Here is a 22,669-nt window from a genome sequence, read left to right as displayed (position 1 = left end):
CTCCTGGACACACAGGATAACATCGGAGGGGGACACACCACTCTGCTGACACTCACTTGAAATTTAGGAAGTTAATTGCTGCACAATGCACTCTTTCTCTTCTTTCTCACTCCTCGGAGGCGGTTCTTGGAATTGGGGACCTCAGGATACCTCTCTTCTGCTTCCATCCCTTCACCACATGAGGGTTGAAGGTACCCCCATGTGGCTGGCACTCTCCCTCCTCTCACAACTGTTGAAGAAGATGGTCTCTCCTAGTCTCACCTTGCACTCATATATATATATACTTGCATGCTCACACGCCAAAACAAACTTGTTACATTTTCCAGACATATTCCAGCCACTCTCAGACATTAACCTCTTACATGCTGCAGCTGTGCAGTACATATAACAGCAGATAAGATAATTTGCACAGAGCATCCACACTGAAGACACAACATTAGTCTTCTATCTCTTGGCATGGCAACTAAAAAAATCCAAGTAAATGTTGGACTCAAGTAGTTTAAATGCATTTCCGTATGGATCTGGTTGTTAGAAATGTATATCTCTAGATCCCAAAAAACCTATATTTGTAGAATTGATGGAGCTGGAGAATTCCAATCCCCAAGAGTTGCCATCCAGCTCGGTGTTCCATGAATCCAAGTGATTACCTTCCCGAATAAACATTACATTGTCTGTAACTCTTCTGTAAAACTTTATACAGGGGACCTCAAAGGGGTTTAGAAAAAAAATTCTATTCTTACCTATTCCACATCTTCTCCTCCCCGATCTTCTCCTGGCTCCTGCAGTCCCCCCGAGTCATGTCACCTCCAGCCAGCCGGATCCCCTTCTTCCGGTTATGTAGCATCTGTCTGCTACATTCTGCATCCTGCAGATCGGTGTACACTACATCATTCGTGGCTAAGGCAGACCGCCGGGGATTCGGCATTTCCTGTTAGGCAGTGAACCACTGGTGACGTAGCATTCACTGCCCTGCAGGAAGTGAAGTGTAGCGAATGGATGCTACATAAGAGGAAGAGGAGGATCCGGCCGACTTGCCGTGAGGTTACCTCGGGGACTGGAGGAGCCAGGAGAAGATGTGGTAAGAAGACTCCCTGCGGAGGAATAAGTGAGTATTGAACTTTTTCTACTAATGACAGATCCCCTTCAATGCATTTTTCAGGTGCAGATTTTGTCCTTTTGGTCTGCGAATAAAATGTGTTGCTAAAGGTAAAATAGCTATTATTAAGCATAAAATGGATTGCATCAAGAATAAGAGCCCCCAGGGTCTCAGGCATCAGAGGGTCCTGGTCAAGGGAGGATTTGATTGTCTGAACGCCCATTTGGTGCAGAATATTGGAATAAAGGGATTTGACATGCAGAGCCAAAGATAGGAACTCCTCCAGGTGATTTCCCAGGCCATGTTTCCTCCTCCTTTCTCCTTTGGTGAGCCCATGCCCATACACAGGGGCCGACATATTCCTGACCTGGGGCAGTGACACATACAAGAGGGTAGATGATGCGCCAGTCATGTTAACAATTCCTACATCTGTACCTGGGACTCCTCGTGTATCACCGTGTCCAGTGCTGGTCTGGTATGTCCGTCCCAGGACTCACAGACTATTGTAGATCTGGTCACACTTCCAACAGTAGGGGATCTGATCTGACAGTGGAGAATAGATAGGGGGTCTTGGATGGTCCTGCACCCCCTGACCTGTCACACTCTGTTCACGTAGCTTTAAATATCTGTACAAGGTAACGGAACATAAAAACAGGAAGTTGAACCTCACAAGTCACAGGTGTGGTTTACAGTTTATATATATTATACATGATCAGTCCCCTCTTCACATTGCGGGTCACGGAGCTTTCTGACACTTCTTCAGACTGGAAGGTAAGCCGTGTATCTAATATAATGAGAAGCCGAGCATTTATAACATAGCAACATCGTATTTTAGGCTGAGAAAAAGCCCTATGTCCATCCAACTCAGCCTATTAACCCCCAATGTTGATTCAAAGGAAGGCAAAAAAAAACCAATAAGGTAGAAGCCAATTTTCCTCATTTCAGGGGAAAAAATTCCTTCCTGACTTCAATCTGGCAATCGGAATAATCCCCGGATCACCGACCCTTCTGAGTAATCAGTGATATAATGTGGTAGCTCTCAAGAAAGGTGTCCCGGCCCCTCTTGTACTCTTTTATCGAGATCACCATCACCACGTCCTCAGGCAGAGAGTTCCATATTCTCACTGCTCTTACAGTAAACAACCCCCTTCTATGTTGGTGATGAAACCTGCTTTCCTCTAGAAGTAAAGAGCACCCCCATGTTACAGTCCTGGGTATAATAGATGATGGGAGAGATCTCTGTACTGACTCCTGATATATCTATACATAGTTATTAGAGCGCCCCCTTGTTACAGTCCTAGGTATAATAGATGATGGGAGAGATCTCTGTACTGACAGGGACCTCCAGGGTCATCTGGTCCAATCTCCTGCTCCGTACAGGATTCACTAAATCATCCCAGACTGATAATTGTCCAGCCTTTGTTTGAACACTTCCATTGAAGGAGAACTCCCCACCTCCCGTGGCAACCTGTTCCACTCATTGATCCCACTGAAGTGGGAACGCAGCTGTCTGCTTCCTTTAGAAATATGCTCAGTGTACAAGCACAAAGACCCTGTGAACAGCTGATTGCTGGGGGTACTGGGTGACGGACCCATGACGATCTACCACTGATGACCTATCTTGAGTACAGGCCATCAATAGTTTAAAACTGGACAACCGCTTTAATTGAAACATCTTTTGTCAATAAGCTTGGAGAAGTCATTAGCACAGAAGGTCACTTACTTTTTCTCCTTGCATTGGCGGATGATTACTCAATGTTGTCAATAAAAAACATTACTGGGGGGGGGGGGGGGGGTGCAGCTTATATCCTGAATGAGCGAACGTGCAGAAGAGGAGCTCTGAAACAACACCTAATTCAAAAGACACCTGTCCGCTTATGCAGAATCCCCCTCCTCAAACCTCCTGCTACCTACTGAGGTGAACTCGCGGGGGACATTATCATGGATCCCGCTGCCCGATGGTCTTCAGAGTGGCATGTGGTCTTCCCCACATGTGGAGCCAGGCCTCTTCACTCCACTCCCGGCGGCTCCGAGGGTGGCTCCGGCGGTGTTGCCCTGGCACTGAAAACACTCTGCAGCATTGCCCTGTGGGATGGTTGTGCTCCTCACACCAAGTGGAAGACCCGCTGAAGCACCGGTGCTCTTGCGTTGAGACAGCGCTTTAGTGCATTAGCGTCAATCTCCCCCCCGCTGGAGGGCGCTGACCTCACTGCAGTAAGCTGCACCTCACTCACTCTTTCTGACTTCCCACAGCCTGCTGATGCCCTATGGCTGGGAACTGGAGATCCAGGAGAGTTTTGGATTCTTTTGGGATTGCATTGGCAGTTTAAACATTATTTCTAAAGGACTTTCTATTTTATGAGCATCAGCTGCCACCTTGTGGCGCAGATGGATAAATCGCCTATATGCTCAGATATGATGCTTTTCTAAGGGCACTTAGATAATGGTCTAAAGCACATAAAGCAGAAGAGCACAATGTTATAAACATCTCAGGCAGAGACCTTGGCCGCTAGCATAGCCCCTTCACCTGCCGGAACACCAGCCGACACTCAGCTTACACACACGGGTGGTAAGTTCTCCCGCAGCTGCACCTAAGTTCTCCACACACAGCCGCCTATATTATAATCCAAAGTTTTCCCCCCACAGTTGTGCTTCTCTCCCCTTCCTCCCTTCCTGCTGACCCTATCGGCTGCTAAGCCCCCTCTTGAGTGTACACCTCTCAACTCTTTACATACTTCTCCCTCTTCCAGCAGCCGCTCCCCTCCCAGTCCGCCTTACAATATGTTTCATAGTAACTATCTCCGTTTACTATCCCTCATACATACACAATTCGTTCCTTTCAGAGCAACATCTGCCCATAGACACCTTCCACCACCTCCTTCCATTCCTCCCTCCATCCATCCATCCCACAAATATAAATGCTCCACCCCCGTTGATTATATTGTATATAACTTTATATTGTGTATGTCATCTCATGCTGGTCTAATACATTTATGCAATCTACTAACCATACCTATAGATGTGATGTCACAGACTTAGCCAGAATCTAATGTAAGGCTTGAGGGACAGTTAGGAGGGAACGCCTCATGGGATCTGGGAGCTTTATGTACATGATGGATGGATGATATGTCACCCTCTATGGAGCCTCATGGGATCTGGGAGCTTTATGTACATGATGGATGGATGATATGTCACCCTCTATGGAGCCTCATGGGATCTGGGAGCTTTATGTACATGATGGATGGATGATATGTCACCCTCTATGGAGCCTCATGGGATCTGGGAGCTTTATGTACATGATGGATGGATGATATGTCACCCTCTATGGAGCCTCATGGGATCTGGGAGCTTTATGTACATGATGGATGGATGATATGTCACCCTCTATGGAGCCTCATGGGATCTGGGAGCTTTATGTACATGATGGATGGATGATATGTCACCCTCTATGGAGCCTCATGGGATCTGGGAGCTTTATGTACATGATGGATGGATGATATGTCACCCTCTATGGAACCTCATGGGATCTAGGAGCTTTATGTACATGATGGATGGATGATATGTCACCTTCTATGGAGCCTCATGGGATCTGGGAGCTTTATGTACATGATGGATGGATGATATGTCACCCTCTATGGAGCCTCATGGGATCTGGGGGCTTTATGTACATGATGGATGGATGATATGTCACCCTCTATGGAGCCTCATGGGATCTGGGAGCTTTATGTACATGATGGATGGATGATATGTCACCCTCTATGGAGCCTCATGGGATCTGGGAGCTTTATGTACATGATGGATGGATGATATGTCATCTTCTATGGAGCCTCATGGGATCTGGTAGCTTTATGTACATGATGGATGGATGATATGTCACCCTCTATGGAGCCTCATGGGATCTGGGAGCTTTATGTACATGATGGATGGATGATATGTCACCTTCTATGGAGCCTCATGGGATCTGGGAGCTTTATGTACATGATGGATGGATGATATATCACCTTCTATGGAGCCTCATGGGATCTGGGAGCTTTAGGTACATGATGGATGGATGATATGTCCCCTTCTATGGAGCCTCATGGGATCTGGGAGCTTTATGAACATGATGGATGGATGATATGTCACTCTCTATGGAGCCTCATGGGATCTGGGAGCTTTATGTACATGATGGATGGATGATATGTCACCTTCTATGGAGCCTCATGGGATCTGGGAGCTTTATGTACATGATGGATGGATGGATGATAGGTCACCCTCTATGGAAGAGGTTTTCTGTTTTTTTATATCCATTTCTGATTTATCACTGCTTTCCTCATGTAATATCACTGTTACAGTATATCTATCTTGATGCACCCACATCATATACCATTCCATTATCACAATCTTGTATCACAATGTGGACTGTATACAGTGTGTCTCCAGTGAGACTGAGGAAGAGGCGCATGTGCCTCGAAACGCTCAGCGTGTCATGCTTTTTTTTTTTTTTTTAATCAAATAAAGTTATACTCCTTTAAAAATGCGAACAAGTGCACACGTGTCTAAAAGGTCGCGCCAACATATCAGTGTTTTTTTTTCCTGACCCACACGTTGTATCACGGACAACCCTCACGGCTTGCACAGCCACTTTTTTAGCAGCACCTCAAATTCAATGCCCACAGCCTTTTTTCCACCAAAAAAGGAATTACTTCTTTGCACTGGAACCTCATCACCGCAGCTCCGCCTCCTCCATTCCTCCATTCATTTTCACCATTATCATTCATACTGCTCAGGCAGAGGTAGTTTTTCCTCCAAATTGGCCAGCCTGACCCCCGGGTGATACCTGCTTCAAGTGTCTCACCGAACAAAGAGGACATCTTGCCCAAACAAGAGATTACATCTCAAATTGCTTCATCTCAAAATACAAAAACAGACTCTATACCACCAGATGGAACACAGAAGAGTCACTCTCGGATCCTCCGTCTACATAAACCAAGGAAGAGACACTAAAAGCTAATTTCCAAGACCATAACCCCTTAGTGACACGGCCTGTTTTGGGCTTAAGGACCAAACAATTTTTGGCGCATTCTCATCTCCATTTTTCAAAAACCATAACTTTGTATTTTTCCGTCGATGCGGCGAACTGTAGTTTTTATGGGTGCTGTTTTTGGGTCCATAGACTATATTGGAAAAGTGTTATTCATTGTTTTAACAGGGACAGAAAACAAATCAATTCTTTTTTACAGCTTTAATCCTGCAGCATAAATGACACAATACATTTTTTTTGTGGATCCGTACGATTACAACGAGACCAAAATTCTTATATTTTTTTTTAGGTTTTTCTACTTTTCTGCAATAAAACCCCCTTTTTGAAAATTATAATTTTTTCTAAATTGCTGCATTCAAAGTCCTATAACTTTTTTATTTTTCCATGGACGGGGCTCTGTGAGGGCTTATTTTTTGTGAGATGAGTATAGATCTATGAGTATAATGAGAATAGTTTTTATTGGTACCATTTTTAGGTACATGCGGCTCTTTTTGATCACTTTTATTGCATTTTTTGTGAAGCAAAATACAAAAATAAGCATTTTGCCTCAGTTTTTTTAGGGGCTTTTTTACGCTTTTTGCCGTGCAGGATTAAAGGCGTGTTCAATTTATTGTACGCATCATTATGGATACAGTGATACCAAACATGTGGGATTTTAGTTAAAAAAATAATAATTTTATGCTAATATGGGAAAAAGCCCCAAAAAGTTTTTTTTTTTTAATTTACATTATTTTTATCCTTTTTTTAATACTATTTGTGCCTCTGTGGGGGACCTGCACCTATGATCGCTATGATAAGGCATTGCAGGACTTCTGCCCTGCAATAACAATAGCCCTGTAATAGGTATCATAGGCATTGACAATACAGGACGCCTGTAGGTGGCGTCCTGTTGTCATAGTAACCTGCCGGGCTCTCTGCAATTACATTGCGAGAGCCCAATGACGTCACAGAGGTAGTGTGCTTCGTCTGTGTAGCTTTTACATAGATCGCAGCGTGTAAGGGGTTAACAGTGGGGGTTGCTGTCCTGATGCACCCCCGCTGTTGCAGCAGGAGCCAGGCTATCGGGGACAGTCGGTTTCCAGGATAGCACAGGATCTCTCCTGATCTCGCCCTATCCCCAGCATGAAAATGTACCTCCTGTTGCGTTAAGTAACCCTCTGCCAGGACGTACATTTACGCCCCGTGTCGGGAAGGGGTTAAAGATAACAATCAGAAAGACAATAGAGACGCTACTTCCTCTATCACAGCGATATCATAGCCATCAGTCAACGTACTTCACACCTCGAGGAGACGATGGAGGATTTGTGATTCCTCACAACACACTAGTTGAAGCTGCCAGACTTGGAGGATAGATCGAGGAGGACTAGTATAAGATTCAGAAACATTCCAAAAACATTTATGATTCTCAACTCACAGATCTTTTCATCGCTTTTATCCCCGACGCTCAACAAACCGACTTCCTGACCGACAGAGTTCATAGAGTACCCGAGCTTAAAAACATACCTTCCGGAGTGCCGAAGACAGACTTGCAAGACTACATGTTTTCCTTTTTAAGGACGCTCTCCTAAGGGCTTCTTCTCAAGCCAAACATCTCCTGGACCATTCCCAGCAGATCTTTCTTTTCTCAGACCTATCGCCTACCACTTTAGCTAAGAGGAGAGAAATTGCAAAATATACAGAAATTCTAGGAGATGAAAAGATTCCTTATAAATGGGTCTTCCCAGTGAAGCTCCTGATCTTCACAAACGGAGTTACACACAGAATTTCTTCTTCTTAAGAAAGAGGAATTTATATTCACCAAATAGTCCTCTGTTGCACCTCAAGAAGAACCCAAGACCACACAAAGAAAAAGGCCTTCCTTGTTTGGTCAGGAATGGCGTAAAGCACAGTGGTGGCTTGGGTTAAGAGTTTCATTTGTTCCGTGACGGAGCTCTTAACCTAAAACTCTTGTAAGTCAAATCAATTTTTCCCATTGAAATTAATGGAAAAGCCATTCATCCGTACCGGATCGCGAAGCTCTCCCACTTATTTTAATGGGGATGGTGTTGCCCCATTGAAAGCTATAGGACCCCGGCACCCCCGCAGCGATTTACGGGGAAGGGTTTTAAATATAAGCCCTTCCCTGAAAATCATCCTTAGCTGTAGTAAAAAAAAAACATATATATACTCGCCTGTCTGCCGGGGTTCAGGTGCATCTAGCCGCTGCTTGCTCTCCCTGTACTGCTTTGAAGCTTTTCAGCAGGCATGGATAACAAGCTGTGGCTAGACACGCCTGAGCCCCGGCAGCAGCGGACAGGTGAGTGTATATTTTTTACTACAGCTGGAGAAGATTTTCAGGGAAGGGCTTATCTTTAAAGCCCTTTCCTGAAAATCACTGCAGGGGCTGATGGCTGAGCCATGGCAGCTGAAGAAAGTTGAGTATGTGTTTTTTTTTTTTTTTTTTTTTACACTAGCTTGCTTGTTTTTTAAGGAAAGGGCTTATATTTAAAGCCCTTCCCTGAAAAACAACTAATGGGTGCCGGCAGCTGGACCCTCTACCAAAGCTGTCATCTGTGACAGCTGCAGTAGGAAGTTCTTTATTCCCTGCGGGGATAAAGAATTCCTTTGCCACATCTGTCACATCTGTGACAGCTGCAGTAGGGAATTCTTTATTCCCTGCGGGGATGAAGAATTCCTTTGCCACATCTGTCAAATCTGGGACAGGTGCAGCAGGGAATTCTTTACTCCCCGCAGGGTTGAAGAAAACATCTGCCGCATGCAACAAATGTGTTCTTCATCCCCGCGGGGACACGGCAGCGGTGGACAGGTAAGTATATATATATTTTTATTTATTTATATTTTTTTTACACTAAAAGGGATTATTTTCAGGGAAGAGCTTATACTTAAAGCTCTTCCCTGAAAATCACTTCAGGGGTGCCGGCAGTCCATTGCCTTCAATGGAGCCGCCGGTAGCAGCCGCAGCTCCATTGAAGGCAATGTGTGCATTCTCTATGGTGCATTCATGTCCTATCTTTACAGGCGCATGCCTGTAAAACCCAGATATGTGAAAGCACCTTAGGGAATGCAGTGGTTGTAATAGACGCATGTTTTTGTGCACGTATGCACGCACATAATCACGCTCGTGTGAAGCCACCCTAAAGCTTATTGTGGGCTTATGGCTATACTATTCAAAGCAGATTTAATTTTGACAGTTTTAAGTTTGTTCTCTGTTATAAGTTTTCATTGCTCCCTTGCGGTTCTCCTAAGGACTGTAAAGATTTTTTGGTATATCCTTAGGAAGTACAGCACCAAATGTCTCAATTTGTTAAATGGTAGTTAAGATCCACCTTTAAACATTTCCTCTTCTGGAAGAAAGATAATAAGCACAAATGCGACATCTTTTGCGCTCAGGAAACTCACTTAATGTAGCAGATACTAACAGACTTACAAACACAGCTTGTCCCCATATATACTTTTCCCATGCTAAATAAAAAAAAGGGTGTCATTTAGGTGATAAACATAGACCAATAGAGTTTGTGCATATTTATTAAAAGTGCCAAAATTGGGAAAATTATGAAGAAATTGTCATTTTCTTTCACATTTTCAACTGTAATATCTCAAATCTGTGCAAACATACTGTACACATTTTTGATAAGATATATATTTCCATCTGTTTAAAGTTTTTCAAATGTGCTTCCAGAATAAAGTAATTTCTTTTAACGATTTAGGAGACGTACAAATTTAACATTAATTATTAACATTTTGAGGAACACTTTGTTTTCCTCCAACAAGCCAAGGCAAACAAAGGCTCATAAGTGTCAGAAAGATAGATCCCCCACAAATGGCCCCATTTTATAAACTACCCCCCTTGATGTATTCACTGAGGGAGTGAGGGAGGATTTTGACTGCACAGGATTTTTGGCCAGAGTATTAAATTTCATATTTTTGTAAATATGTCACTTTAAAAACTATTTTTTTCTGCACATAAAAATGAGTATTTGCACCCCAAAAGGGATCCCCCCCTTTGTCCTGTGTCCAGAGATATACCCGTTGTGGTCCTAATCTTCTGTCTGGATGCACAACAGGGCCCAAACTGAGAGGAGCAGCCGGTGATTTTCAGAACAGACATTTTGTTTGAAGGTGGTTTAGGCCCCATTGCCCACTTGTAGAGCCGTTGAGCGGCCAAAATGATGGAGAACCCCCCACAAATGACCCCATTTTGAAAATTGGACACCTCAATAAATTCATCTAGGGGTGTACTGTGTATTTTGACTGCACAGTTTTTAAATGAATCTAAGAAAAGCAGAAGGAAATATTTTTGGCAATTGTGTCATTTTAAAAACAGTTGTTTTTTTTTGTACAGCACACACATGAATGAAGATATACACCCCAAAATGGATCCCCCTGTTTGTACCGTGTTCAGAAACATCCCCATTGTGGCCCCAATCTGCTTACAGGACACATGGCTAGGCCTATAATGGAGCGAACACCCGTTGGATTGCAGGGCACAACTGAATAAATTCCAGGCCCCATTGTGCAGAAAAAAATGGACTCCCTAAAAACAATCTTCCCCTGCACTCCCCCTTTTTGGAATCGCCTAAATCTCACCTAACAGTAATAATGTAAGCTGTGTGGTATGTCTCAAAACAGGGGTGATTATGGAGGCCTGGTTGGGATAGGCACATGGGGCAATAAAACCACATATCCTTTCTCCTTCCATGCTTGCGGCAAACCCAAAACTTTTTTGGGGGGTATATCTTGACCTTAGAGGCAGGATGGGGTGTAAAGTGGCGCTCTGTGAGGCTTCGTAGGCTTGCTGAGGTGCGTCGGTCTCAGAATAGGGGCTCAACAAGCTGCTCCTGGAACTGCGGACGACGAGCGATCCCGGGGCTTCTTGTAAATTACATAGACATTATGGGTAATGAGCTGAATAATGCCGGGCTCACATGTCGGTATATGGTATTCACTTGCGGAGGTTCCCAGTGGATCCCAGCCATAGCCCTGCTAACTGTACATGTAATGTACTGCGCATGCCTGCCTACTCACACAGGCGGTCATGTGCAGCCCAGTTTTTGGTTGTTTATATTTCCTGTGCCATCGCTTAGCTATAATGCGGAATCCGCAGGCCATACGCGATATAATTGCATTTGGGTTGTGGGCATATCTGCGACCATAGCGCATGGGCTCTATGTCGCATATATCCGCAGTAAAATAGAAGATGCTGCGCTGTGCTTTCTGCGAGTGGATTATATAATCCCAACATGCTATTGTGAGTGGAATTCCGTAATCCAATGCATTTGATTGATCTGCGTATTACCACGGCTGAAACACATCCGAAATCTGCAATTGCTAGCAGCGAAGGAAGGTGGAACTTAATTTTTTTCACATTTACATGATTGCCGTTATCTATTGGATAATGGCGATCACATGACCATTACATGACCATGAAATATCCAGGCTCTTGGTTACCTTTGGTAGCCAGGAGCAGAGGGATTTTAAATTTCAGGGGTAATCCTTGGCTTCTGCGCATGCGTGTGCCATTTTGCTAATGGGCGCATCTGCAGAAGCCAGAGAAGGTCCATGGATTTTATCTCCCCTCATGGATACAATACTTTTTAAACTTTTTTTTTAACTTTACATGATTGCCATTATCCAATGGATCTGCTTGCTCTCGGCTACCTTTTATAGCCAGGAGCAGGGAGATTTTACATTCCCTGGGCTCTTCTCTCTTGTGCGTATGCTCAAAAGCCGACGGAAAGTCCTTGCAGGACCAGATCACCCTCGGACATTGCGGAGGCCAGAGGTGAGTAGTTTGTGAGTAGTAGATCTGATCGGTGAGGAGAGATGAAACTTAATTTTTTTTTAACTTTAATGCGAACGCTGTTATTCATTCGATAACGGTGATCGCGTGACTCGGGGTCACATATCGTAGTGTCCCATGACAGCTGTCAGCTACCTCCAGTAGCTGATAGCAGGGAGCTGTGACATGCACAGACCCCGGGGCTTTGGTTTACAGGGCCAGCGTGTTTTTACAGACCTGGAGATTAAAGCCCAGGCACCCAGGACGTGAACATACATATGGGTGGTCACTAAGGGGTAATTAATAACACCCCATTTATCATACTCACACTTTTTTCTCCAAATATTAAGCAAACTATCATGCTCGGGCAGCCCGTGGGGGAAACGACCTATCTGCATCCAACCCAAATATAGGTTGGATGGGAGGTATTGATGTAGAGGATTGTGCATACACACTGAACACAATAACAACCTGGACTACAAACTGGACTTGGGATCAGACATCCAACAATGACTGACAACTAGGGAGGAGCGAGTATACTCGCTAAAGCACTACTCATCCGAGTAATGTGCTTAAGACGAGTATCTCCCTGCTCGTCCCTGAAGATTCGGGGGCCGCCGCGGAGCAGGGAGCGACGGGGGAGAGCGGGAAGGAACGGAGGGGACATCTCCCTCTCCCTCTCTCCCGCCCGCTCTCCCCTGCTCCCCGCCGCAACTCACTTGTCAGCCGCGGCGGCACCCGAATCTTTAGGGATGAGCAGGGAGATACTCGTCTAAAGCACATTACTCGAGTGAGTAGTGCCTTAGCGAGTATACTCGCTCATCCCTACTGACAACCAACAAAACACTTACTTAGAATACCAACACACATAGGTAGATGGAATAGCTAAAGTACATACGAGGTATTGATTCGAATTTTGGCCAATAATTCTAAGCTCACAAGGCCATGACAAGGGTCCTCATTGTCTCTTGAGTCCCTGCAATTTTGGACACCAATTCCTCCCTAAAACTAAATAAATCCCTGGGGATTTAAAATTAATATTATTAAAAAAATGCCAGCAATGTCACCCCATACCTCTTAAAGATCTCCAATACGCTGCCCAAAAAGACTCTTTCCCTTCGAAAATGCTAAATGCTTCAATTATCGCACTCCCTTAACCAGGTAAACCACACACTATTCCTGAAAATTTTTGATCCATTTCACTATTAAATTCTGATATAAAAATTTTCAGAAAGATATTGACCTTGTGACTTCCAAAAATTTTACCAAGCTTAATCCAAAATTATCAAGTTGGCTTTATCTCAAACAGACACTCTTCTGATGCAACAAGATGATTTATTAATCTAATTGAGTTTGTTGAGTCCTTTCAAAGTCCTTTTCTGCTCCTCATTCAGCAGGGTGTGCTGCGGATACCTGAAAACTATCCTTGTAAAATTTGGCTTCTGGGGAAACTTCCTCTCAGCAACCATATCCTTGTACTCTTCGCCCAATGCGAATGTTTACTCTTCAGGCTTCATGTTAAAGTCCTTCTCAATTAGCAGTGGAACTAGACAAGGCTGTCCTATGTCACTGTTAATTTTTGCCCTACTAATGGAATCCTTGGCGGAGTATATAAGGTCAGGATCTCGTTGGAAGCCAAGTCGGAGATAAAGATCATAAAATGGACCTGTATGTGGACGATTGTTTACGGTATAATAACTTCAATAATGATCACGTTATTATGGTTATTCTGGCCTTATTAAATCTATCTACTCTAACTACCATAATCGAGATCTTTCTTATTATAAAGTTAATACCTCAAAATAACAAATCCTTAACCGTAGTATTAAAAAAAGAAACCATTTAGGGCAAGGTAGGTCTCTAGGTTCCAGTGTGGGGCCGTCCCTGTTGGGATGATCGCCCAGCATGCCGGCAGGTTTCACGTGGTAGTTGTCTCGTTAGACCTGTGAGACAATGAAGACCCTTGAAGTGGGATCGCGGGCTTAAGTGACTTCGCCAATTCACAAACTAATTCCTCATACTTTTATAGCTATTCCATATGGTTATGTGGGCAGGTATGTTTGGTGCATGTTTTAGTCAAAGCTCTGTCCCTATGTCATGTCTGGCCGTGAGTCCAGTTCGCAGTTCACTTTTGTTTGGTGTTCAGTGTGTGCAGTTCTTTAGTTTATGGAGGAACTAGATGCAACAGAGGCGTAACCGGATGCAAGCATCTAAAAGCCAGTCATTTATTCATTTGATCTCATTCCCACTCTCCCCTGGGTGTTATGCATGTTAGTTGGAAGTGTTTCTCTCACTTCCCCTGAAGGCAGTCTGGACACCTGTATTCCCCATCTACATATTTTGCGGATCCCTCCTTTTCTCTTTGGCAGGTGTGGCCTCCTGACGTCTGATTTCACATGTGTTCAGGTGGGTGATGCCTGAAACCATTCCTTTTAGGTTAGTTTGGTGTTTAACTCTCTTTTCCCCTGGTGTGAGGATACTTCCACTAGCTATTGTTTCTATCTGCATGCATGAGAGATCTGAGTGGGGTTTCTGTTTGTCGTTGTGAATGGTGCCATGTTCTGGGTAGGTGACCGGACATTGGAGGTGATCAATTTCCTGTTCTGTTGGTTTGCCTTATTCTATCTTTGGCAAGCCAGAAGCTTGCACCTTCCCCATTAGGGCCATAAGGATAAGTCTTATGCATTGTTGTGTTGGCAGGGGAGGTTGCCATTTTTATTCCCCTCTGGGTGTGCTGTTCATGCGCTTGGTGAACATAACATAATCAACAGCCTCACCCTTTGCACCAGACCCCCCTGTTTGTTATGCACCTGTTTTTTATTCCCCTCCTTGCTCACACATCTGCGTCTACATCAGACCCGGAAGGATAAGTCTTATGCTATGTTGTGTCAGTAGGAGTGGTTACCATCCTTTCCCCTATGGATTTGTGCACTCTCTATGTGGGCTACTGTTTGGTGGCTTTTTTGGATAAGGCGCAGTGGTCCTGCTTAAATAGCACAATAGGTGATTCCCTCCTATTTTTCGTGTGGTTGGTAGGTTGGTGTCAGGCCTTTAGGATAAGTCCTGTGACATGTCTGTTCGAGGAGGGGCACATTTTTTTATGCCCTAAGGGTTCAGAGGCCCCTTTTTTAAAGGGGAGGTACTGCCAGGTTGTACTGCTGCGATCTGGTGTTCTATATGGATTTTCAGCAGCACAGCTCTACAGAGTGTGGATTTCTCCAGCCAGCCAATCCCTCTGGTCTGCTGCTCATATATACCAGCTCCTCTGCTAGAAGAGTTTGGTTTCCCTTCACCATAGGGTTTTGCATGCATGCATGTTAGTTCAGTGTGTATAGGTGTGAACAGTGTCATGTTCTATGTGTGTGTGCAGGTGGCCGGACATGAGGTGTGACCTGGCATATTCAGTGTGTTTAGGTGTGAACAGTTATGTGTTCTGAGTGTCTGTGCAGGTAGCCGGACATGTGGTGTGAATAGTCCTGTTCAGGGTGCATGATGTTCTATGTGTTATGCAAATCCCTGGCGTGTTGATGTGAGCTGAGTCCTGTCCTGCTTTGGATCGTTTATCATCCAGGGCAACATAGGTCTCTAACTGGGAAAAACTACGTCTTACTCAAACTAAACAATCTTGGGCTAATGAGCGCTTTCTACTATTCTCGGAGTTGACTTCTAGATTCAACATCCCTCAATCAGACTTTTTGATATACTTTCAAATTAGCCATCTTTTATAACTCCCCCCCCATTCCCCATACAAGAAGTACTACCCCCCTCCCTAAAATTAAAATAATAAGACAAATTCAGAAGAGATGGGACAACCTGGCTCCAGAGTTCCTATTGCTTTATGCCCAGCTTAATAAATCATTGATGTCCCTCATTTGCTACGTATTTGAATGTATTTGTTCAAGCATACGGTTCTCATTGTAATTTCTAAAATACTGATACCTACGATTTCTTATTTGTATGCTCAATATTACTTTATTGTTATAAGTGTTAAATTTTTTAAAATATGTTATTAATTACATTTTGTTTGCCTATAATTTCTACTAAGATAACAATCAGATCACATTTTAATAATCAATGCAGAAATCTGGGTAATTCCAGAGGGTGCACTTACTTTTCTTTGCAACTGTATGCAGGGGCAGGCATAGGAATTTCTGCAGAATTCAAGCAATTCCTAATATTTAGTGAAAATTGTAGCTTCAAAGTTTAGCTTCATGTTCAATACATGCTTGTTAATATGAATATTGTTCGGCAGGATATGGAGAAGATTCTGATCTGGACGATCTTATGTACAATTATATCTGGAACCTTATGCCAGACAGGTAGAGTGAAATGTGATTTTACTTCTAGTGATTTAAAGTACAATCTCTTCCAATGTAGCCATATTTACTGAGATAATAGGATCTATTATAAGGGCAAAAAGGGGCACTTGCGCTGGGGCCTCCACCATCTAACTGCCTCCTGTGCTTCCCAGCAGCAAAGCAAGGGGATCAGAAAAGTAATGTGTTCCTCTAACCACAAACATTGTACTATGTGGCAGAAGAAGGGATTATACATCTTTTTCTAGTACTTATTACCAGGGCTTGGGGCTTCCTTCTCTGTTCTGCTCTTGGGATGGGTTTTTGGAACATGTAGAGTACAGGAGGCCCCCCTACTTGCTAGTTGTAGTTCTCAGAATTTTCAAATTCTATATAACACAGCTAAATACAATATTTACATTTACCCAACTGTTGATTACTGTCATACAAAACTAAGTGATACTGCTGGACAATGCCAACACATTGCAACTATTCAGTACCCAAATTGCACTGCCATATTATGGCTACCTTATAACTTCATACAATATCCAAATAATACTGCTATCTACTGCCTACAAAATTGCCATGTTTTCCATACAATGCTGCCAGACAATGCCCAAAAAAACTACCTTGCATGCTGCTTCACACATTCAGCAATGCTGCACACTGCTACACACATTCAGCACTGCTACATGCTCCTATACACACTCAGCACTGCTACACTCAGCTACACACACTCAGCACTGCTACATGCAACAAAACACACTCAGCTCTTTTACACTCAGCTACACACACTTAGCTCTACTACATGCTGCTACACATATTAAGCTCTGCTTTACACTGTTACACACACTCAGCTCTGCTACACGCTGCTACACACATTCAGCACTGCTACACGTTGCCACACACACTCAGCTCTGCTACATGCAGGTACACGCACTCAGCTCTGGTACACATAGCTACATACACTCAGGTCTACTACACGCAGCTACATGCACATACAGCTCTGCTACATGCAGCAGCACACACTCAGCTCTGCTACATGCAAGTACATACAATCAGCACTGCTACATGCAGATATGCACACTCAGTACTGTTACATGCAGCTATATACACTCAGCTCTGCAACACCCAGGTATTAAGAGGTCTACAGCTCAGTGACTGCATTCTCTCTCTGTAGTAGATGCAATCTGTAGAGTATACCAGGGATACAAGATATTATCACAGGATTCACCGAATATTCTGCTGCTCCACAGTAACACATAGTATACTACGTGGTATAATAGACCAACATGTAATATACACTAATTTACTGTTGTCATGTTCCCACAACGTGCAAGACCAAGCTGTGGACGTTGAACAGTTCAAGCCCAATCCTCGGCTCGACAGTTCTTAAAACATTTACAACCATTTCCCCAAACATTTTATGTTCACGTAGCGATGAGTGAATCCAGTACTCCAAATATTACAGCATCTTAATACTAAAGGCTTTAATGGTAAAGTGCCGATTTAAAATGACGTCCAACCAACTGAAATTACCATAGATGGCTTCCAATAAAGATGTAGAAACATCTCAAAGATGATCAAGAGAAATGTGAGGCACCCAGAGGTCTGAATACTTATGGCAATGGAAAATGTTAGTTTTTCATAAAAAAAAATTACAAAGACTTTTAACATTCTGTTGTCACTTAGTCATTATGGGTACTGAGTGCTGAATAATATGCCCAAGGCCATAACATAACTAAATGTAAAGAGGTGAATGTAGAAAGTAGGAGTCCTACAAAGTTATTCAAGGCAGGGTCTTGGGACTTGGCATCCTTTGTATGCCTTATCTATGTGCAAGGATAATGCTAGCAGCCACTCCCCCACCCAATATGTGGCTGGAGCGTGGGTCGCTATTCATCAGTATCTCGCACTTGTGCCATGCCCCTCTGCTATCTGATTCTGCTTTCTGTTGTGTTTTTATCTGCCCTTGTGTATCTTTGTATTAGTATAGGTAATTAGGTATTAGGTAAATATGGGCGCTAGCAGTGATATGACATTTGAGTTCAATTTTCGCTTTGCAGTGGTAGGAGTCCTTCAACCACATATGGAGGAGTAGGAGGCAGCATCCCTGCAGCCACATGTAGAGGAGCATAAATACTAAAAATTCACATGTTTTGCACAAGTTAGGTTTGCCCCAAATTTTCTTCTTTTATATGCTAGTTTTTGCTTGATAACTTCCCCTCCCTACTGGTAGTTATTCCAGTGGATTTCAAACACTTCTTTCCTCTTACAGACTTGGGTGACGACTTCTTCACTTTCCCCGACACTCCAGAAGTCTCCTACGTTCAACTCTTACCTGACAAGAATGTGACATTTACAGAAATATCTCTTTGCATGAGATTCAAGACAGCAAAAGATGAGTTTTTTACACTGTTTTCTTTGGCCACAAGGAGACGAGATAATTCCTTTCTAGTAGAAGGAAGGGAGAAAAACATGTTTTCCCTTTCAATATATGGAGATCAACGTATCATCCTGAAGAAGCCGTTTGTCAGAAACTGGACGAGCCTGTGCGTCAGCTGGACCTCTGATGCTGGAGACGTAAAGCTATGGCTCGATGGTGACTATTATGAAAAGAGAAATTTCCAGAAAGGAGAAAGTATTTCTGGTGTGCCTTTTATTGTTATAGGGGAAGAGCAGGATTTATACGGGGGAGGTTTTAATAAATCGCAGTCCTTCATTGGTGACATTGCAGATGTTAACCTGTGGGACAGGGCCCTGACCAAAGAAGAAGTCACAGATTTTCTTTATCACGATAACATAAGGGGCAATGTGATTACCTGGAGGGCCCTGAGGTTTAAGCATGAAGGATATGTTGCCAAAAATACCGCCCCCTGTCTGCCTATCAATTAAAGGAAAACTCCAGCACTATAATTTACAAACATGTTATAATAAGCTTTACACCCAATCCTTATAGCTGCTTCAACCTCTTATTTCTGTGTTACGCATGTTACGGTCAGTTGCCATGGCAATCGGTAAATAAAACGCTGATGATTCATTCTATTAGAGATTACAATGTGTCACCAACTTGGGCACATAATAATGTCCTAAGAGGCAGTTGTGGAATAAGGTTTTTGGGGGTCTTCATTAGCGATGAGTGATTATTGGAATAATGGAGTCAAGAGTGATCAGACCGATTTTCCAAAAATAATTGGGATAACCCGATCCCGATTCCATTACAGTCAATGGGAGCAAAGGTAGTGGTGCAGTGCTGGGCTCTTAGATTCAAATCTCATCAAGGGCAACATCTACATAGACTTTGAAAAACTCCATACAAATGTTGCACTTGGTCAGATTTAAACCTGGAACTCCAGCATTACAAGGCAGTAGTGCCAACCACACTTGTTCCTTCTTCTCCAGAGGAACAGAAGAAGGAGAAGAATAAACACAAAACGTACAGATGTTGTCTTTGGACATATTTCTAAAAAAAATCTGTCTGAATGCGGTGAGCAACTCTAGTCTTTACCTTACCTCATCCCCTATTTCAACAATGTATTGGCTACACATACTGTACATCTGGCCTTCTCCACTTAAATGGTTCTTTCAGACATTAACATTGATGGTCTATCTTCTAGTAAATTGACAAACCTACAGGATGAAGAACAGACCCCCGTGTGGTTGTGCTGATTGGTAACATCTCCAAGGGTTGGACCCCACCAATTCATCATGATATCCTTTCATAACCATAGACCATCAGTGTTAAAGACCAGGAGAAAAGGGAACCACTTTAAGTCTTTGGTTGTCATGGACATAGTTGATCCTGTGATCACACATCTGCATTTCCACTTGTTCTCAGCTGGATGGGAATACCAAAAGGCCATCAGGTTCCTTCTAGATTACCAGCTTCCCTAACACTGAATTTTCATCCCATTCTTCCACTTGCAAATTGTTATGTTTTCTGACCTGCCGCAATCTACCAGATAGTAAATGGAAAACTAGTTATTTATTGTTAAATTCTCTATGATATGCTTTATACCCAAATACATGTGACAACGTGCTCTCCATGCCTCTTCTATGTATGTGATAAGTCAATGTTCTAAGGCATCATGGAAATGGAGTTATTTGACGAATGGGTGAGCACACAGTGATGCTACCCTTCCAGCAGGGTGAACACAGGAAGGAACAGACAAAAAGGATGGTGCCATGCAATACATTTAAGCTAAATAGTTATACTATAATGTATACTAAACCTATTCTCGCTCTTGTGTTTAATCGCTGTGCCTCCACTAGATGAAGTTGCCAATACCACATCTCTCAGACTGGCCACATTCACAGACAAACCTATTCACCTCCAACAGGTTTAAAAGATTTGATGTAGGTCTTGGGCAATCTGCTAACATCGCTGGGGGATGTTTCATCCAGTCACCCATTCCTCCTACAATGGTTGCTACAAAGGAAGTATAATATTATATAGGGTCCACTCTCTTGGTGGGGTTCTGCTCAAGGTAATGAAGGGGAACCCAAGCAGTGCTCCACATCATGTGCCCTCAAAAACACCAAAACAGGCCACAATGCTGGGGCACTATTAAATGGGTTGTCTCTTGACATGGTTTTACTTGTCATGCAGACAGCCCAGACGCGGCTTGTCCCGAAGTGTATTGCCACATATGTGCAATCCTGCTCCGTTGACTTCAATCGACTGCTTTGCAGGGTTGCCAACTTTGTCACAAAAACAATACCCACCAAGGTCAAAGGGGACGTGGTTTTGGCGGTGTGGTTAGGAATTTATATTATCACAATGAAATAATAATAATAATCTTTATTTGTATAGCGCCAACATATTCCGCAGCGCTTACATAGACAGGGGGATACAGAGAGACAAACTTACAAACATTACAGAACCACGGTTACATAGTAATCAGTTGGTGGAAACAGTAGGGGTGCGGGTCCTGCTCCCATGAGCTTACATACTACAAATAATGGGGTTATACAAAAGATAAAGGGCTGGAGATGTGGACGGTATGGCGGGGTGGGGAGTGAGGAATGCTATACACAAAGACAATGGTTAGACATTAAGCCGCGTGATGGCAGGGTCGGTATGACTGCAGGGGCAGTTGATGGTGGCTAGCAGGGATTGCAGTCAGTAGGTCAGGGAGCATGTTATCAAGTGGAGTACAGAGGGGTTTGTTTAGGGAATGTGGTATGCCTCCCTGAAGAGGTGCGTTTTTAGAGCACGCCTGAGGTTCTGCGAGTCCTGGATTGCTCGGGTAGCCTTTAGTAGTGCGTTCCAGAGGACCGGTGCTGCTCTGGAGAAGTCTTGGAGGCGAGAATGAGAAGTTCGAATTAGAGGGGCGCTCAGTCTAGTTTCGTTAGCAGAGCGGAGAGCCCAAGCTGGGTGATGGATTGAGATGAGGGAGGCAATATAGGGGGGCGCTGCGCTATGGATGAGGGATACAATATAGGGGGGCGCTGCGCTATGGAGGGCTTTGTGGATGAAGGTAGTAAGTTTAAATTGAATTCTGTATTTACCGGCCAGCAAGTGCAGTGACTGGCACAGGGCAGAGGCGTCCGAGTAGCGGTTGGACAGGAAGATGAGCCTGGCTGTTGCATTCAGGATGGATTGACGAGGGAAGAGTCTGGTGTGGGGGAGGCCGATCAGCAACGAGTTGCAATAATTGAAGCAGGAGTGGATAAGGGCAACAGTGAACATTTTTAGCATGCCCATGATGAGAAAAGAGTGGATTCTTGTGATGTTCTTGAGGTGTTCGGGGCAGGGATTGGATGTAGGTGGTAAAGGAGAGATCAAGAGTCAGCTTCTTTAGCAGTGGGGATATGATGGCATATTTGAAAGAATAGGAAAAGATGCCAGAGGCCTGAGAGAGGTTGAACATAGTGGTGAGATGGGAGATGACCACTGGGGAGAGGGACTGGAGATGTGAGGGGGGAGGGTCGCCAGCGCAGGTGGTGGGGCGAGCCGAGGAAAGCAATTTGGAGACTTCTTCCTCTGTTGTTGGTCTGAGTACAGACAGTGAGCAGAAGCTAGATGCAGTATCGATGAGACTAGAGTCAGGGCTAGTCTGGGATTGGGAAGTTAATTTCTGACGGATGTCATCAATTTTCTTTTTGAAGCAGCCAGCAATTCAGCACTGAGATCCGTCACCGGGGGCTTTGGTTTAGAGCTGAGAAAGGAGTGAAAAGTGTCAAAGAGACGTTTAGGGTTGTGCGATAGTGAGGAGATGAGAGAGGTGAAGTAAACTTGTTTAGCGTGGTGGAGGGCAAGGTTGTAGGTTCTGAGCATGAATTTGTAGTGGAGAAAGTCCGTGGATGCTTGCGACTTCTTCCATAGCTGTTCAGCACTTCTCGAGCACCGCTGGATAGAACGCGTTTGAGGCGTGAGCCAGGGTTGTCGCGATCTGCTTCGTATGGCTTCGGTCACGGGGGTGCCGCTTCATCCAGGGCATGTTTGAGAGCGGTGTTGTAATGTGCAGCAGCCA

At 43.9% G+C, this 22,669-nt stretch overlaps 1 protein-coding gene across 1 annotated transcript; it reads left to right on the top strand.

Annotated features, from left to right (window-relative positions):
- Positions 1–1,841: 1,841 nt before the first annotated feature.
- On the top strand, positions 1,842–20,221 carry LOC136631674 (C-reactive protein-like). The gene is made up of 3 exons (XM_066605962.1): positions 1,842–1,867; positions 16,151–16,217; positions 18,472–20,221. The coding sequence occupies exons 2-3, from the start codon at positions 16,154–16,156 to the stop codon at positions 19,086–19,088; spliced, it is 681 nt and encodes a 226-aa protein (XP_066462059.1). The 5' UTR covers positions 1,842–1,867; positions 16,151–16,153; the 3' UTR covers positions 19,089–20,221.
- Positions 20,222–22,669: the final 2,448 nt, after the last annotated feature.

This window comes from Eleutherodactylus coqui, chromosome 6, assembly GCF_035609145.1.
Source record: "Eleutherodactylus coqui strain aEleCoq1 chromosome 6, aEleCoq1.hap1, whole genome shotgun sequence".
NCBI lineage: Eukaryota > Metazoa > Chordata > Amphibia > Anura > Eleutherodactylidae > Eleutherodactylus > Eleutherodactylus coqui.
The sequence above is the reverse complement of the archived record's forward strand: the minus strand, read 5'-3'. Positions and strand labels throughout refer to the sequence as shown.

Coding starts and splice junctions, on each gene's coding strand:
- LOC136631674 (XM_066605962.1), top strand. CDS start 16,154: ATGGAGAAGATTCTGATCTGGACGATCTTATGTACAATTATATCTGGA. Junction 16,218..18,471: donor TGGAACCTTATGCCAGACAG/GTAGAGTGAAAT, acceptor TTCCTCTTACAG/ACTTGGGTGACGACTTCTTC.